This window comes from Lepisma saccharinum, chromosome 12 (assembly GCF_977018435.1).
Source record: "Lepisma saccharinum chromosome 12, izLepSacc3.1, whole genome shotgun sequence".
NCBI lineage: Eukaryota > Metazoa > Arthropoda > Insecta > Zygentoma > Lepismatidae > Lepisma > Lepisma saccharinum.
The window spans coordinates 55741102-55759773 of NC_139240.1; the positions used below are offsets into that span (position 1 = coordinate 55741102).

Here is an 18672-nt window from a genome sequence, read left to right on the forward strand (position 1 = left end):
ATTGCCACTGAACTTAAATCCAGGGGAGTTGAATTCCACTGCAATCTTATTCTCATCAAAATATGACATTGACCCTTTTAGGTCCAAGCCACAGATATAACTAAAGTTTCAACTAGAAAAAAAGGGGGTCCCAAGAGAAATGCAGGATTCAATTTAAGAAAAAAACATTTTATTTATTTATTAGTTGGAAAAGTTATTACATTATTTGAAAGAGTAAACATTGCCATTAAATATGGAATAGGATATCTGACAAATATCCTTCACTGCATTGTGTTTTTTAAAATGTCTTGTTGCAGTGACCCACAGCACACTGAGGTTTTGGGACACTACACCAGACAATCGCTCACAGCAACAATGTTTTCGGCTGAACGGCCATCCTGTTGTTGTTTTTTTGTTTTTTCTTTTTTGTTCTCTCCAACCGGTTGTTTCACAGTTGTTTCATTTGGAGCATTTCTCCTACTGGAAATGTCAGTAATGTGCACACCATCTCAGCGAAACATTCTCCGTACTTGTAATGAATTTTAACGATCGTCACTCACTCCTCTGTTGTGTAGCACTCCATATTGACTAATTGCAATGTGTTTACTACAACATGTGACGTACTACAATGCTGCCAACCCTGCTGGAAAAATATGGCACACAATTTAAATCCTGTGTTAATTTTGGGACACTCTTTAGAATGAACGATATTCACTAATTTTAGGATGAAACACTACAGTTTTGACATTAATTAACATTATTTGATCATTTGTTATTCCATGCTGCTTTTCTTGTTTTAGCTTAGCTTATTTTTAACTTGACTGTGGTATCATTTTGTAACTTGTCTTTTCTTTGATGGGTGGACCTTTCAACTGACTTCGCAGCATGATCGTACTGCAAGTAAATATTTGAATTTGTATTGCTGTAACAAAGATGGAGAGTAGCAAGTTAGTTTCAAATGCATGATTCTTTAATAATTTCTATTTCTGCATGATTTGTAGGAAGCTTCTACACTGGGTCTAGTTTCAGGCATACTACCTTAATTCAAAGAAGTTCTGTGCAGTCCCAAAGAAACTTCGGTAAGATTCATATTTTAATATAGAGAATATACCCCTACATATCTTTTAATCAGTACATCTGGCGGGGGAAAAAAAGAGTGATGTGGTCATCATCGTGCTCTCAGCTTCTTTTTTCCCTGTTTTAGTCAAGTCTAATCATACCTATTTGATGTGAGGTTAGCCTAAGTGTATCATTTTAATTAAGCACATTTGTATTAGCTAATACATTTATATTAAAGTATTGCTGTGTGTGTTTTGCACTGTCATAAGAAATAATCTCTTTGCCCATATAAATAACCGAATACTGGCCCAGTTTCATAGTCTTAGTGTAAATAAGTAAAGGAACTTCAATCTTGTAAAGTGTGTATATTTATACATACAATTTCAGAAAATATAAATATATGTGTGCATCTAAATGTAAATATAAGTGTAGAGTGCTCTACAACCATTCTGGCATTTGTGTTAAGTCCATTGTTTCCTCATGCTATTCAAATATGTAAATATGTTGATTATATGTTCATTAATAATAACCTTTATTTCCTTCCTTTGATACTTGATATAGGTGTGCACCTAACTAACAAGTGAATATTTGAAGAAAAGTACAATTTAGCAGCCATGTATAACATTCTTCAAAAACTTTGGCTTCATTCTATTTCCCTTTCAAGAAAACATGTGTGTGTGTGTGTGTGTACATATAATAATTATATATATTATTACACTTACATATGTTGCGGTCACTGCAAATGCATATATGTAGCAATAAGATTTAAAACTGTTTCTAGAAACTTGAAGCAATACATTTAAATGAAAAACTCAATGGATAATTTATCTTGCTCAATCTTTAATCTCCTTAGTTTATTTTAAAAAATAAGTGATTATTAAAACTGACCCCTCCCTTATGGTAATACAAATTCTAAACACTTGTACATGTTTTTCATTCTTTAAATTTTATTAATTCATGATTATTATGAATATAACAATTTGATTGTGGAAACCACAACAAAATACTTTTGAAGTTAATGATCTTATGACCTGGCTTCTGGCCAGATTTGAATTTATGAATTTGTACGTTCTAATAGCTGAGTTAACCATTGCACCATGACATATGACTGTACTTTGTCAAATCTTCTTGAGTTCTATCTAAATATGTACATCCAAGTTTCTACGAGCAATGTAATGAGTATGAAACATGTGATGGTTTCGTTTGTTAACTTCTGCTGAAATTAAGTTCTATTCATACTTGGAACATAGTTTAAATTTCTACTAAGATGATAATATTCACTCCAAATATTATACTAGTTTGATAGGTTTTGAACAGTAAGCAAACTAAATTTTTCCACCTCTAGAACTGTTAATTTTGTATTTTAAAATTAACCTCCTACATACATATCTTAAACAAGACTATGCTTATTCTAAATTTCATTTTCTAGAGTCCTGGTGAATTGATCTATAGATTAACTAAGTAATAAAATATTTTGCTAAACTGAAAATACATCTAAATATTTATTTTTGTAAAAAAAAAGACAAGAAAAATAAAACTATTATCTGTTGCTTACAGAGAGAGAAAATGTTAATCAAAGCTATACAACTACTGCATAAATCGGTAAGTATTTGCAAATAAACACTGAGGATATTTGAAGAAAATCACATATGAAACTCCTCTACTTTCCGCTGCTTGCTTCTGTAGCAGCTTATTGAAGGCAATTGTAACATTGTACAGTGCTTCAAATTATTAACAAAGTTGATGTGTAGCGTATTACTGTTTGTAATTTAGAACTAAGCTGTCTGTCTATCTTTCTAATCATATATTTTTTAACGTTATTTGTAGTGAAATTAAACCTCAAGATTTCTATATCTCTCCTTCATTTCATTACAAAGCTTACTTACAATACAATTTCTACATTCAAGGATACATTTTGAAATTTTCTCAAGTAGAAAGGCTTGGAAATTAGAGGGGGGAAGGGGGCTTCAGCTACAAGGCTCCATTGTATGTTGATTAGCTTTATTTTACTTCGCATTTCTGTCACTTCTGGGTAATCGCAAAGATGAGGACGAGTGATGACATGATGAAATTGATGAAGGAACACCCATGCCCGGGTTAGGATTCGAAACCACGTGTCCTAGCATGCTGTGCTAACCACTCCACCACAGAGGCTGGCAAGTCCATCGTGGGAAAGGGCATAAAAATAATAATACAAGGTGCTGTCAAAAGTTCTTTTTTTTTAAAGTCCAATTTTATGTTCACATAGGTTAATCGGGACTGGACCCACAGTTTTATATGGGATCCCAGCCACTATACAATGTGCATTTACTGGGAATAAAACCCACGATCTATTGATTACAAGAGAAGAGTGTTGCTATTATGACATGAAAGAGTCCCTAACAAGATACTAGATGTGCCAGAAATACATGAAACAAAATCATCTGACATAACCTGGCCACCTTGGTGATCAAACATATTGCTTGCCAGGCTGGGCAAAGGTGTTCTTTTTGAGTGTCTCATCATCAGTTTTCTAATTATCATTCATTTTCATTGCTGCAATTAGCCGACAGAGTTAGTTTTAGCTGCTGATTACAGTCTACTACATCCCCACATAGGCAAATTGGGACTGAACCTAGAATTTAATGTGGTATCAAAACCCTCGACTACAAGGCGACAGTATTACCACTATGCAATCAGGGAGACCACTAACAATTAATGAAAATATTTCTCATGTGAATCAGTCTTTAACTAGTACAGGGAGTTAGTTATATTTGAATTCCCTTGCCTAATGCATCATGAACTAATTACATTTGTGCTTACAGTAAAGGCTTAATAAAAAATGCTGTTGTACATTGTTTTGATCTACATCTTCAAAAAGTAAAGTATTATGAAAACTAAATATGCTGACCAAGGCAGAAATTTATTTTATTATAAAACATAAACTAAGTGTAATGTTTCAACCTTCTAGCAAGGTCTTCTTCAGACTCTGCACCAAGTACAAATGTAACCAGGTACACAACAGGACGATATATATATACACAAAAATACTCCCCTCCAGACTATTAGAAAGTAGTTCTGAAACAATCTAGCAGGTGGCTTTCCCTTGTCAACTGTACTTTCACCTGAAAGCACCTGCTAGATTGTTCCAGAACTACTTTCTAATAGTCTGGAGGGGAGTATTTTGTGTGTGTGTGTGTGTGTGTGTGTGTGTGTGTGTGTATATATCGTCCTGTTGTGTACCTGGTTACATTTGTTTGTACTTGGTACAGAGTCTGAAGAAGACCTTGCTAGAAGGTTGAAACGTTACGTTTAGTTTATGTTTTATAATAAAATAAATTTCTGCCTTTGTCAGCATATTTAGTTTTTATATCATGGAAACAAGGCTTAATGGTGTTATAAAGTGTCATATTTTTTTTCTGTAATATTTCAGTATTACTTCTTGCTCATTGCCTTTCAATGAATCACACACACACACATACATGTCCAAATGTCTAAAACTGCTAAATCATCAATTAACACAAGAGTAATCAGCTCCTTTTAGAAATCTAAAAGATTTTACAGTCTCCTTTGATAGCTCGAGTGATCTCCCCTATTAGACATATGCATTTAAGGGGCTATACGTAGCCAAGATATCCCAAAGATCATACGAGTAAATGGCGTTCCCATTTTATATTTAAAATTAAGTAATTACGTTTAGAAACCACAATATACAATGTACCGGATTGACAGTAGCTAAAAAATGTCAATTGTGCTTATGAGAAATGTATCTTTAAACCACCACTGCACAAGAACACAACACCACATCCAACTACTACCAGTGGCGGCGATTGGGTTCCAAAACAGCGGGGGGGGGGAGGATGCCAAAACTGGGGGGGGAGCAAAGACAGTATATTTCCCTTCCGGCGCCCACCCAGCGTCGAATAACATGGGTACCTGGGGGAAACCCTGGGGGGTAAAGGCGGTCAGGGGCGTGATGCTGATCACATCACCCCCACTCACGACCGGATCAAGAAAGTGTGGGGCGTTACCCCCGCACCCCCTATACGCCTTCATGGCGTGGTGCTATGCACAGGGGAACACTTTACCTTTTTTTTACCTTTTTGTAGATAAAGTTTAGCATAGTGTGGGTATAAAAGTGGCAAAAAGTGGCAGGCAACTGCCCACCTTATACGAGAGGAATAGAATTATTTATCTTTAAGAACAACCATGAATATTGCTGTAACAAGTACAGTATGACACTTAACTCAATTTAATCTGTGAATGACAATGAATATCATGCTCTCTCACTGGGACTGAATGAAGAGTGCACTTCATCTCTTAATTTCTTTTTATCTTCATTTCCTTGTTCAAATTATGCAAGTGGAAGAGAATGAACTCCTATTAGGCCTTCTGTAATAACTATCACAATGTTATTTCCATTTACGTTTTTTTTTCTGTTTTTAATCCATTAATCTCATGATCATCTTATATAATATGTTAGTTGATGGTACAACATTTAAAACAATACGTACATGCAATGTAGATGTATTAATGCAGTGGTTCTCAAACATTGTAAGGCCGCAGCCCAGTAAATTCTTACTTTAAAAAGTCCAGCAATTTTACTCGTAAATACCTTTCTATTTTTAAACTGCATACATTAATTAACATGTATCTTTAAATTAAAATATTAGCACATACAATTTGAAGAGTAATAGCTCGATTATATCAAGGCTAATTAGAATATGTAAAATCAGGTTTAAATTAGTTTTCAACCACTGCACTGGATCTAATAAAACATTGAGGTTTTATCAGGCCCACATTATTAAATAAATTTAGTAATTTTTTCACTTCCATGTTGCATTTGAACACCAAAAATTCCAATTTACTAAATGTGAAATTGACGAGTATATTATTATTCTTGGAAATCTGAACAATATTATTGATTTGATTTTAATAATGTTGATTGGAGAACAACTGTAGTGAGAAAATATTTGTGTGTTACAATTCACCAGTTTTGTCAGCTGAACAGGAGAAGCAGTACATCAAGTTAACTTGTCGACAAAACACTTGATGAAAATTGCTGTGCAAACAAAAATGACAAATTTCAGGAGAACCTTTCACGACCCAGTATAAGTAGGGTGAGGGTCTGACAGTTGAGAAACTTTAATCCACCATTTGTTTTGACATGTATTTAAAACCAGTGCTTCAAGTGGGAGATACCATGAACACAGTTAATATAATGCACACCTGTACCGAGAATGTTGAGAGCTGGACTCACTGATAGTCCCAGGTTCAAGTCATGGCATGGGTATAGGTGCTCATTTCTCAATATCCCTTCTTTAGTTTCATAACCAACATTCGTTGTCGCAATCAGACAAAAGTGTAGAAAAGCAATGTTAACTAACAAAAATGCGACATCAAGCACAACAGCAAATCCGCCCCACTGGCTTCACTATCATTCTGCTTTACCGTGCTATTAACCTCCCACACCTCCATAGGCACCGACTCCATTGGGCTTGGGGGGAGGGTTCGAGCCCCCCAATGTTAACGATGTGGGGGCAGAGCCCCTCAAATAATTTTGCTTAAGAGGATCTAATGTATTATTTTGCTTCTCTTGTAAAGTTGACTCTGAACTGTGCCACATGAACTTAACTTTAAATACACATTTGAAATGTTCTAGACCATCAATTTGGGGCCTGAGACCGCTAAACCATCAACTTTGGGGGGGGGGGGGGGGCTATCACCAGAGACAGCAAAACTCATGACTTATTACTATATACGAAGTATATAATTATGAGTATTGTTAACATTTTTACTAAAAAGAGTTTCAAAGGAAGATTTGATTGAACTAGGAGAGTGGATGGGAAGTTCGGGCTACAAATGGCTCGCACATGACATTCAGAACGAGATCATTGATATATTAGGGAGATCTGTTTTGCGCTCCGTGGTAGCAGATATTAAAAGTCGGGAATATTTTGCTATTATGGTTGACGAAACTTCTGACATATCCATCCGTGAACAATTGACATTTTGCATTCGAACTGTAAATGGAAATTTCAATATTTTTTGAGGAATGCATGGGCTTTGACGAGATTCCGAACACTGAGGCCAAAACTTAAAAAAGGGATCGAGTGAGTCATTCATTAATTTATTTCAGTGATCAGAGCCCCCTCCCCCCATAATTTTGACAAGTCGGCGCCCCTGCACAATTCTATCACCTATTCCTAATACTGGGTGGTTAGAAATCACGTTTCCCCTACTTGGAGCACTCTGGATCCTGTTTGAAACAACAGATTGTGGTGAAACTTTGTATAGAATCTATGAATACAATGGGGAAGTGGATACAAATGAAAAAAACGTTAGTTCAAATTGTCGCCAGCAAGCACTGTTAGATATCAATATAGCATATTTCCATGCAAGTGGTGTTTATACATATCTAGCTTCTTGCCTTAGTCTCTTCCTTCAATCGTACCAGACAATAGGAGATGTATGTCATTCTTCTGCTATTTATTTTTACCTTTGCTCATTCTAAATTCGAAGCAATTGCTATACAAACATGAGAGTTCTAAATAACTTTATTGTGTGATGATGTACTATTGTTGCAAGTACTATATGAAAAATCCTTAGTTTTGTGTACTCATAACACTTCTTCTAACATTTTAAATGTTTAACACTATTTTGTCATGAGAGAACCAGAGGGATGTAATTCCAATTTATCAAATTTATAGGAGAGGAGAAATAATGTATTTTTAGGAATATGTCTGACTTAAAAAGAGTCAGTAATTTCAAGATACATGAATCCACCTTACAGTCAGTAAATTGGATACATGACTCCACCTCATAGTCAGTAAATTGGAGATACGTGACTCCACCTTACAGTCAGTAAATTGGAGATACATGACTCCACCTTACAGTCAGTAAATTGGAGATACGTGACTCCACCTTACAGTCAGTAAATTGGAGATCCATGATGCCAACTTACAGTCAGTAAATTGGAGATACGCGACTCCACCTTACTGCTAATGATCAGAAGTGGAGATGTATCGATCTGACTCCAAATAGAGTTCTTCAGAGGAGACACATTAAAGAAAACCAAGAACTGCATTCCTTGAGTTACGTTCCTTTGGTTCTCATCCGAAGATTTATTTCTGTTACAGCTTGGAAGGTTCAATGAAATTCTGCTTCTTTTCTTGTAAATTCTCTGCTTTCCTAGGATCTACAGCCTATTTCCAGCAGATTTCTTATCGCACTACTGAATGCACAAATGCTTGTTTTTAATGTTATCTTGCAATGTTATGAATGCATTAATCTCTTGTTCGCATTAAGAACTAACTGACTAACCATGGAAAATGGGAAAAAATCCTAAAATGTGTGTCAAATTCCTTACTGAATATAAGAATCTCATATCTTAATATTTTGTATATAATAGTATTGTGTTAGCAACAATACATTTAAATATTATCCATTAATAATTTACGAAATAGTTCAAGTGCATCATATACAAAAAATCTAAATGCCTCTTTTATGAATTAAGCATTTTTGTTGTTGGCACACTTATTGTTTAAAGACTATAATGAATAAATCCTGCATTGTACATTCACAGCTATCAAATTAATTTTTACATACACTAAAGGTTTTTTTTTTTTTTTGCATTCTATCCTGAGTACAAAGGCATATAACCATTATATTAGATAATTCATAGAATTAAAACAAAATATTGCTTTTCTTCTTACATGAACATAATAAACTGATTATAAATTCTACTTTAGAACCTCAACATACAGAAAAGTATACAGTATGCTACAATTGTTCATAATAGTGAATTATTTGCAAAACTTTGTAATGGAATATGTTATTTCTATTCTTTCAGATTCTACAGTTAACACTCAGAGCATGGTTAAACGTATTGGATCATTATTTTCTAACAGAACACCTGCAACAAGTATTAATGCATTCTACAACAAGAAGTCAACCCTACACAGTAAGTAAAAGAACTGGTTTCATAGCCACATGGTAGACAGAAGAAAATTAAGACTAAAAATGACATTTACTTGTAGCTGACAGGGTTCTATTAACCCATTAACTGTGGCAGAGCTATATACACACACTCTAAAATTGGGCCCTTTTTGCAGAGCGTCTATATATAGACAGTACTTCAAAATTAACGGTTCTTGTATTGTGGCAAGTCATTTTTATAGACACCCCTTTCCCGTGCTATGTCAGTTCCTGAAAAATATTTTTTACAATATGGAATTAGAGTCGCGGTGTTGTACTTGGTAGGGTGTCTGACTGCAATGTGGGAGACCCAGGTTCAATTCCTGGGGTGGATGTTCTGAGGTCAGAATTTTACTGGCCTAGTCCTTGCATAAAGTGGCTCTGGGGCTCACACAGACTCAAATCAATGTGTACCTGGGGGCAACCCTGGAGGGTAAAGGTGACTGGAGCATGGTGCAGATCACATCACCTCCAAAAATGTCCGAGAATATGTAGTGGGGATGTGGGGGCCTACCCTCACCCTAAATGTGCCTTCAAGGCATGTTGTATGCAGGGGGAACCTTACTTTTGACCTTACCTAATATGGAATCCTTATTGCAGCAGAGTCTATATATAGATTGTTTTCCTTAGCTTAATTTTGCAGCAAGTATTTTTATAGTTAGTTTTTGCATTAGTTACGACGACAAAAATTTAGGGTTGAATCTATATATAGATGATTTTTTTGTTGTTGTTGTTGCACTTTTCAAAGTCACTGCAGGGAACGGATTAATGATCTTAGTCATGGATGATCCTTTCAGCTTTCACCCACTAGGGTCATTGAGAATTTTTTTTTTTTTTTTTTACTTTTAGAAATGTCTCTAAGGTGATCACTTAATTTTAGTAGTTAACAGGATAAGGGATCACCATTTACTCAATGTTAATTGATAATTTATTTTTATTTTTGGAAGTTCTATTAGGGGATGATTGATTTTCGATGTCAAAAAAGGGAAGTTGATATTTCTCTCGAGATAATTGATGGTGTTAGTACAGACATCTCTGGGAATTATCATTTAACTTTAGACGTTTTTTTTTGGGGGGGGCATTTATTCTGCTCTCATGTTAATTGACACAACTCTGCTTCATTTTAAACATCACGGAGTGGACAACCACTCATTTTAGACATTGCCATACAGTCTTAGGTTAATTTAGGATTTATTGTTAGCTTTAAATGTATCAGGAGAGGTATTTGCTTAATTATAGATGTTAATAATTACAGGGGAACTTATTACTCACGTTCTCCCTGAAGCTGTATTTAGTTTGTTCTATTAACTTCGGTGGCCACTGCCACCATCCTCGTTGGAACTTGTGACTGGCCACCAAAATTAATAGAACAAACTAAAAACAGAACATGTGAAACATTATGTAAGGATAGATTTTAATTAGGGCTGAGCCGATACCACTTTGAACCGATACTGATACCGATATCGATATGCTTACTGATTTCCTCCGATATCAATACTTGAAAATTGCAATAATTAAAATTTGTTCAAAATAGTGATCAATATTGATATGTATGCATCAATTAGCTAAGAAATTTGCTTTACAATATTCAAGAATTACATCACAATATTAAAAATAGATATTATGTAATCACAAATGTGGTTTTTCCTGCAAAATTGGCTAAAATAAAGAGAGAGCTTGAATTTTGCATAATTTTCAGGATAATTAGACTCCTCAACAGTCGCGCGTCATTTTTGCAGACCTCGTGAAAGACCAAAATGCCGGACAAGCATCGGCTGGTATCGGTAGGTGAATTCCAACCGATACTTTTTGATACCGATACATCAGCATTGGTATTGGCTCAGCCCTAATTTATGTTTCTTGAACAATTGACAAAGATACTTTATTTATTTATTTTTTTATTCAGGTTCTCTGCATAATCATTTCAATCTCTGTAACAACAATGAATGCAACAAATTTCTACAAAGGAAAACTAAGTCATCAGGCAGCTTGTATTCCGCTGCAAATCACACACTGTCACTCCAAGGACAGATGGACTCATCGAAACCTTCAACAAATTTAACCATGACAAAATCAGCTCCTTTCGAAAGTGAGGAATGCACAAAACTCATCGTGAAGAAAGATGTGACGCTCAGCTTGTTGGAACTCGGCAGTGTAACGGAACATGTTGACCATGACAGTAGCGTCGAAAGGCAACTACCTAATTCAAATGAAGGTTTCGTGTGCGACTCTTCAGTGGAAAATGAACTAAGTGAATCACCTCTCCCGACACCAACGGTCTGTGTAACAAATGTTGACGATCAAGTTGTACAGTCTAGTGTCTCCCATCTTGATACAGATTTTCAGATTAATTCTTGGTGCTCCCTCAGTGCGTCAGTGGAAAGTATTCAAGTTGAGGAAAAGAAGCAGTTAGAGTCTATTGACGGACAGCTTTCAGAACCACATCCGCAGGTTACGGAACCTGTTTCAAGGTGCGAGAATGAAGAAACCATTGCTTGCTGTAACAGTCCACCAGTGTCAGCTATACTACCAAAATACCTGCAAAATTATCATGCAGCACGTGAAGATTTGCAAGAAACACGTTCAGCAGTCACTCCGCAGACATTAGCCATACCTGAAAGTAATGAACGCTCGAAGTCGGACCCTGTCTTGACAGGACTATCGCAAGCAATCAGCAGTTTCGGATCGGTTGAGCATCTCGACAAGACGGGTTCACCTGAAAGCCGAAAGCGGGCTCGTTCCAAAACAGTCAGTTACGGTAGTGCAAAACGGAGCATGGCTCGTTTGAGAGCAAAGCAAGATGAGCTACGTCCTTCAAATGAACTGAAAGTACCTGATAGCAGACGTGGTTCTTTTAGTGTTTGTTCCTTTTTCAAAAAATCCAAAGAGCATTTATCAAGCTCTAAAAACAGCGTTTGTGAAACCAAAGATGAAAATTCCTAAGTCATAATAACTTTTGTGCTTAATATGTGCTTCGTTGTGAATATTTAAGTTTCTAATCTCATCTTTCTCCATGAACAGTGCATTGTCCAGTATTTAAGATAATACATTATTCTGTGGCCATTTTCTTACTGTTTTTAAAAAATAATAATCCTGTAGTTGAGTACTTAATAGAAAGAATACAAATTTTTGGAACTAACATCAAGCATACTTTCATGTGTATATTTTAATCACTTCATGAAGCCTATAGTAGCTACAGTTGAGAAACCACAAGAACATCAAATATCCTAAACTGCACAGCTATGAAGAAACCCTAAGACACCAGTGGTATCGGCTGAAATTTATTTACCAATACCTGCCGATACTTTTCTGGACTCTGCAAAAATGCCATGAGACACTTTCGAGGTGCCTAATTGTCCTGGAAATTATGCAAAATTCAAAATTTATTTTTATTGTACACCAGTTTTGTTTGAAACAACCACATTCTGTGATAACATAACATGTAATTTAATAGTCTGATGTAATTCTCAAATATATAAAGCAAAAATCCTGGTACATTGATGCATAAAATTAAGACTGGAATACTTAAACACTAATATTAATCTAAACACTCTTCCAAAAGTTAAGCACGCGATGGTAAAATCAACAAGAATGGAAAAGCAAATCTTTAACACAAAATTGCACATGAAGGTAGCAAAATGTGTTTATGCATCAAAGAAAACAAGAATTGTGTACAAAGATGGAAAAAAAAATACTTTTCGTACGTTATATGATGATGTTACATTTGGGTCATTAACATAATGATGTTTAAAGGCAAACAAACCAAACAAAACTTACCTTAATATGGTATGTGACCACCCTGGACCTTCAAACAAACTTTTCGACGATTTTCCATGCTTTCAATGAGATGATCAACCATCACAGATGCTAGCAATGGCCATTCCTCCATTAGGTCAGTTTCCAACTCTCTCAGACTGGCTGGAGGAGGTAAACATGCAGACACAATGACAGAGGGCATCCTAAAGGTTTTCAGTGGGATTAAGGTCGGGGAACACGCCGGCCACTCCATACGAGAAATGCCCTCAATTTCCAGGTACTCTCAACGATGTTGGCTCGATGGGGGATGGGCATTATTGTCCATAAGGAGGAAATCAGCACCAGCCCACACCATGACGCTGCCACCTCTGAATGCATGATGTTCGATGATGTTCTTGGTCTGATTACATGTGCCTCATTCTCTCCAGACCCTTACATGCTTATCACCTGATTCCAGGGTAAATCTGGATTCGTCCGTGAACAGGACGCTGCATCAATCTGAGACAGTCCAATTAACATGTTGACGACACCACTTTAATCTTGCCACTCTGGGCAACACAAACACGTGGTACTTGGGCATACAATCTCTTCATTTGGAGCCTTCGGCGCACAGTACTGGCAGATATTGTCTTACCAAGTGCCACTGCAACCATGGATGTAACAGTTGTGGAGGTCGCTCGTCGATTCCGCTTGGCTACTATAGCAATATACCAATCATCAGAGGAGGCAGTAACCCTTGGACGACTGGGCACAGGTCTCCGGAACAATTTTTTGACTTGCTTGGAATTGTTTCCATAATCGAGAAAGAAAATAGCGACATCTTTGATTGACTGTACTGCTTCAATGCATCCGACAGCACGCCAGCGCTCACTATCTGTCATTCGTCTTCTATCAGCCATAGAAACACGAACATTATCAAAAATAATCCTACAAAAGTTATAAACACTTCGTATCAGCTTTTAAATGCACCTCAAACCCTTCAGACCCATCTTCAACGAAAGTGTGATGATTCTTGCACGAAATTCTCGCTTTTATGCTATTTCAAGATTAAGCACCTAGCTACAGATGATTCACTCTCTACTTACAAAAAGGAAGCTACTACACATAAAAACTGACATCTACATCCGCAGCGATTTTCAGCCACACAAATTCAAAAATGCTTTTCGGAAATTTGTATTGTGTGCTTAACTATTGGAAGGCAGTGTATATTTTGAACAGCTTTTAATTATTACAATTTTCAATCATCAGTATCAGTAGGAATCTGTGAGGGCATCGGCTCAGGGAGGAGAGGAAATCTACTTTTAAGAGGAAAAGTTTTGATGAAAAATGTGAAGTTGCACTGGAAACAACAAACATAACTGCACAATAATACTTGGAAAAGATTTGATTTGATTTACGTATGTTACTAATTCACCTTTCTGCAACTTCTGACTAATCGCAAAGATGAGGCTGAATGGTGATAAGACTAAATTGATGAAAAGAGTCATAAAACACAAATGGACAGCACACAAGAGAAGTGCCACAGAAGATTATACTGGCCATGATTCTGGTGCCTTATTCAGGGTTGCTATGATTTTTTGATCATGAAATTTCCTGACATTTCCAGTCCAAAAATGAATTTTTTCCAGACATGTTTATTGTCATCATGCTTTTTGCTTTCGAACCTTGTGTTTTACAATTAAATAGTAAGCAAAAAATAAAATAAACAAAAGTATTTAGCACTGATGTGCGACCACAAGGTGTCTTGTCTACCAGTCAAGAAATTAAGAGTGTGATCAAGAATTTTTGCTATTTTTTTTTACAGTATAGTGAATATATACAGGGTGTCCACAAAGTCCTGCTACCATTACAATGAGACATATTGTAGCTCCTAAACTATATGAGATAAAGACATGCGGTTTTTTGCAACGTGTTCTACAGCTCTCAAAGTTTTAATAAGTAGTGGTATTTTTTTGTTATTTTTTTTTTATTATTATTTTGCAGATTATGTTGTGAGGGACCTTTTGGATAGACATTTCCTGGCAACCACACTCCCCTGATATCAGCCCCTTGGATTTTTTTCCTTTGGGGGTTTGTCAAGGATCGTGTCTACGAAACCCCGGTTCCAGATATTATCACACTTCGTACACGGATTGCAGAAATTCTCGAACAGGTTGATTCTGCTATGCTGCAGCATGTATGGATGGAGATCGAATACAGTCTCGACGTCCTGAGGGCAACTAATGGGGCGCATTTGGAAGTGTTGTAATTGTAAATAAAACTTTGAGAGCTGTAGAACACGTTGCAAAAAACTGCATGTATTTATCTCATATAGTTTAGGAGTTAAGTTTCATCGTAACGGTAGCAGGACTTTGTGGACACCCTGTTTATCTGTACTGGGATTTGATAAAATTGAATATTTCGAAATATAAAATTGTATCGAGTTGTGGTTAAGATTTGTTCACTTTGTTTCTTAACCCCTTCCCTGTGTTCGGCATAATATTACGCCCTTGGTCACCATAGCTTATTCTGTGTTGGGCGTAATATTACGTCCGCGAACATCTCTGACTGAAGTAACCTGTGTTGAACGGAATAAGTTTTTTGTTGGTGAAACATATGTTTTGCTATTGAAGAAACAACGACCTTTTATTAAGTCACGATTTTCAGTGCCGGTGGCTCAGTCGGTAACGCGTCTGACTACCATGCTCAAGGTCCCGGGTTCGATCCCCGGCCGGTTCAAATCCGGGAACTTTTCTAACGATGGAAGCGGCCCCGGCGCCCACCCAGCGTCGAATAACATGGGTACCTGGGGGAAACCCTGGGGGGTAAAGGCGGTCAGGGGCGTGATGCTAATCACATCACCCCCACTCATGACCGGATCAAGAAAGTGTGGGGCGTTACCCCCACACCCCCTATACGCCTTCATGGCATGGTGCTATGCACAGGGGAACACTTTACCTTTTTACCTTTGTTTTTGACTAAGAAGAAGAAGAATTAAAAGAAAAAGTAGTAGTTCAGAGGAAAGTAAACTGTTTTTGGGTTATGCTGACAAAGTGCAAACGTGAGTTCGTTTGTGTGATGCGTTTAGTCAGTTGCTTTATATATATATTTTTTTTGGTGTTGCATTATTTGAACTGTTGGTGATTTATTTTTGGTTTTTGAGTTTGTGAGTTTATAATAGTATCTAATAGTATTGTCAAACAGGATTGAGAAATATTTTTTTCCTCATCCCTCATACCTATTGAAGATATTGCAATGAAACTTGGCGAACACATTACGTATAGAGCATAGTATTTCTCAAGGTAGATTATAATTGGTTACCTATATCCAGGGCCGGTCCAGAGGGCCCCAAAGTTACCAAAAGGGATTTTTCGGAGGGAAATTTCCCGAATTATTCCCGATTAGTATCTAATAATATTGTCAAACAGGATTGAGAAATATTTTTTTCCTCATACCTATTGAAGATATTGCAATATAACTTGCCGGATGCATTACATATAGAGCATAGTATTTTTCAAGGTAGATTATAATTGAATACCTATATCCAGGGCCAGTCCAGAGGGCCCTAAAGTTACCAAAAGGGATTTTTCGGAGGGAAATTTCCCGAAGTATCCCCGATTAGTATCTAATAATATTGTCCAACAGGATTGAGAAATATTTTTTCCTCATCCCTCATACCTATTGAAGATATTGCAATAAAACTTGGCGGACACATTACGTATAGACCATAGTATTTTTCAAGGTAGATTATAGAAAAATAATTCAAGGTAGATTATAATATATCCAGGGCCTGTCCAGAGGGCCCCAAAGTTACCAAAAGGGATTTTGCAGAGGGAAATTTCCAGAATTATCCCAGATTTCCTTTTCCTCATACTTGATGTACACATGTGAGTGGTACCATTTGAAAGCCTGTTCTATTCTGAAGAGAAAAACATATGAACCACGATACTCGAATGAATTGTGCTGATGCAGTAGCTACTTAAAAATATTACTACGCAAACTCAAAAAAAAAAAAAAAAAAAAAAAAACAGAACGGGAAAACATTTTGTCAGAAAATTTCACAGGGAAGGGGTTAAGAATTACATTCTTGTATGCATATTAAAGTAATGTGGCCATTCCACATCCAGGATGAAGTCTGAAGCATTAATTTTTACATGCATTAATAATGAAAGCAATTCTAAATCTCTTGTTAAAGTGCAGCTCAGTTTTCATCTTAACCGGCCTTGTGGTGTTTTTCATTGAAGAAAAATATATGTTTTCTTAGTTTCCAACTATACCTAAGTATGGGGCAGCAATTAAATATATGTTAAGAAATAAGGTGGAGGGGGGGGAAGTCAAGAAAAAGTCATGAAATAGTCAAGAATTATTTTAGATTTATCATCTTGGTAGACACTCTGGACCAGCATACGTTTAATTTCTCATACCCCGAACCAGTTTTTCAAAAGCAAATTTCATCCTACATGCACTGATGATGAGGGTACCGCATAAAATCACAAATTTCTCTGATATAATGCATCTCCCTGAGCTACAAAATTCATGAGACAATCTTGGCAAACCATGCAATTTTTTTCCTACCAACAAAATTTCTCCAGATGTTATGTGCTCAAATGTAAAGAGATTTGGGATGATTTGGTCATAATGAATCCAAGAATCTAAATTCAAAGGAACTATAGTTTTGTACCAGACTGAGAATCTTAAGGACGAGAGGAACAAGTTTCTGAACTGAATCTTTTTTGGGGAGTGGAATCACAAGAACCGTTGTTCATATTGCAAGGTGTTCTCTTGCAGACTTTAAAATGTGCATAAATTCCAGATAATCTGCAAAATTGCCAGACTTTTCCATGACAAGCCCCGACATTTCCCAGTTCTCCAGATGCATAGCAATCCTGTTTTCCATTACTTGTTTTCCTGCCACTTTGGCTAATCATGATGATGTCAATGAAGGAATGACAATCACAAACACACACGAACAGAAGCACCACAGATGATTAAACTGGCTGAGTCATTGTCAGAGCCTTTGTTGGTTTACAACAATGCAGTTTAGGGTGTAGACAAGGGAGGGAGGTTGATGTTAGGATTGTTGTGCATCAGGTAATCTATCTGAGACAATTAGTCACAAAGGAAGTCAGATGTTGGATAAAGTTTCTCAAGCATCCAAGAACAGGGTGTGCATTAATATGGAAAATTCCTGGAATTTTATGAGAAAATTATAATCACACATTTCTAATAAATAGGGGGCAGAAGTTGATGAAATATCATATTTTTTCTGACATCTCGGACATGATGCCCATTAAATATACACAATATTACACTTCGTCTAGAACCCAAAAAAGGTAATTTTAAAGTGCATTTTTTTTGCAAATTTTCAGGTTTTAGGTCATTTTCCCAGATTTTCAGCATTTTTCGCAATATTTGATGTATTGTTTCATCATATTTTGTCACTTTTTCCATTTTGGTAATATTCTTGAGTCTTTTCACCAAGGTCACCACATAGGCCTATATATATATCTGGCAGGATTGCAATTTACGAGCAAAAGAAATGCTGACCTGGTGACAGTCTTTGTTGTGTCGGGGGAAACTACCAGGTGTCCGTCTGGGGCAAACTCAGATTTAAGAATAGATGAGCGAGAGGCTGGAAATACCCTGGCTAGATGGTGAAAGCCACGGAGAATTTTTTCTGGAGAAACCTGCGATGTTCGAGCAAGGGGGAGGTGGCTTTGGGGAGGGGGCTGCATTTTTTAAATTTCCTTTTCATTTCAATTTTTAACCTGAAACTAACAAATTTAATGGTCATTTTTTCCATTTTTTAGGACCTTCTATAGGTCATATACCTATATTTTTTAGGTCATCAATTTCCACTCCCTACTAATACATATTTCCATAAGTTCCTCATGAAGCGAGTATTGTTTTGTGCTTTCAGATGCCATTAGTGCAAATCGACAA

The 18672-nt window shown here is 36.4% G+C and overlaps 1 protein-coding gene across 2 annotated transcripts in view; it reads left to right on the forward strand.

The window, feature by feature from the left end:
• LOC145996489 (uncharacterized) overlaps positions 1–12119 on the forward strand; it is a 158950-nt gene extending 146831 nt beyond the window's left edge. The window contains exons 7-9 of one of the 2 annotated variants that reach the window (XM_083132987.1): positions 981–1058; positions 8870–8980; positions 10901–12119. In XM_083132987.1, coding sequence (XP_082989113.1) covers positions 981–1058; positions 8870–8980; positions 10901–11937 — 1226 coding nt within the window. In that variant the 3' untranslated portion in view covers positions 11938–12119. The remainder of the gene's footprint in view (positions 1–980; positions 1059–8869; positions 8981–10900) is intronic. The other variant, XM_083132988.1, reaches the window with a different exon arrangement.
• The last annotated feature ends 6553 nt before the right edge of the window (positions 12120–18672 follow it).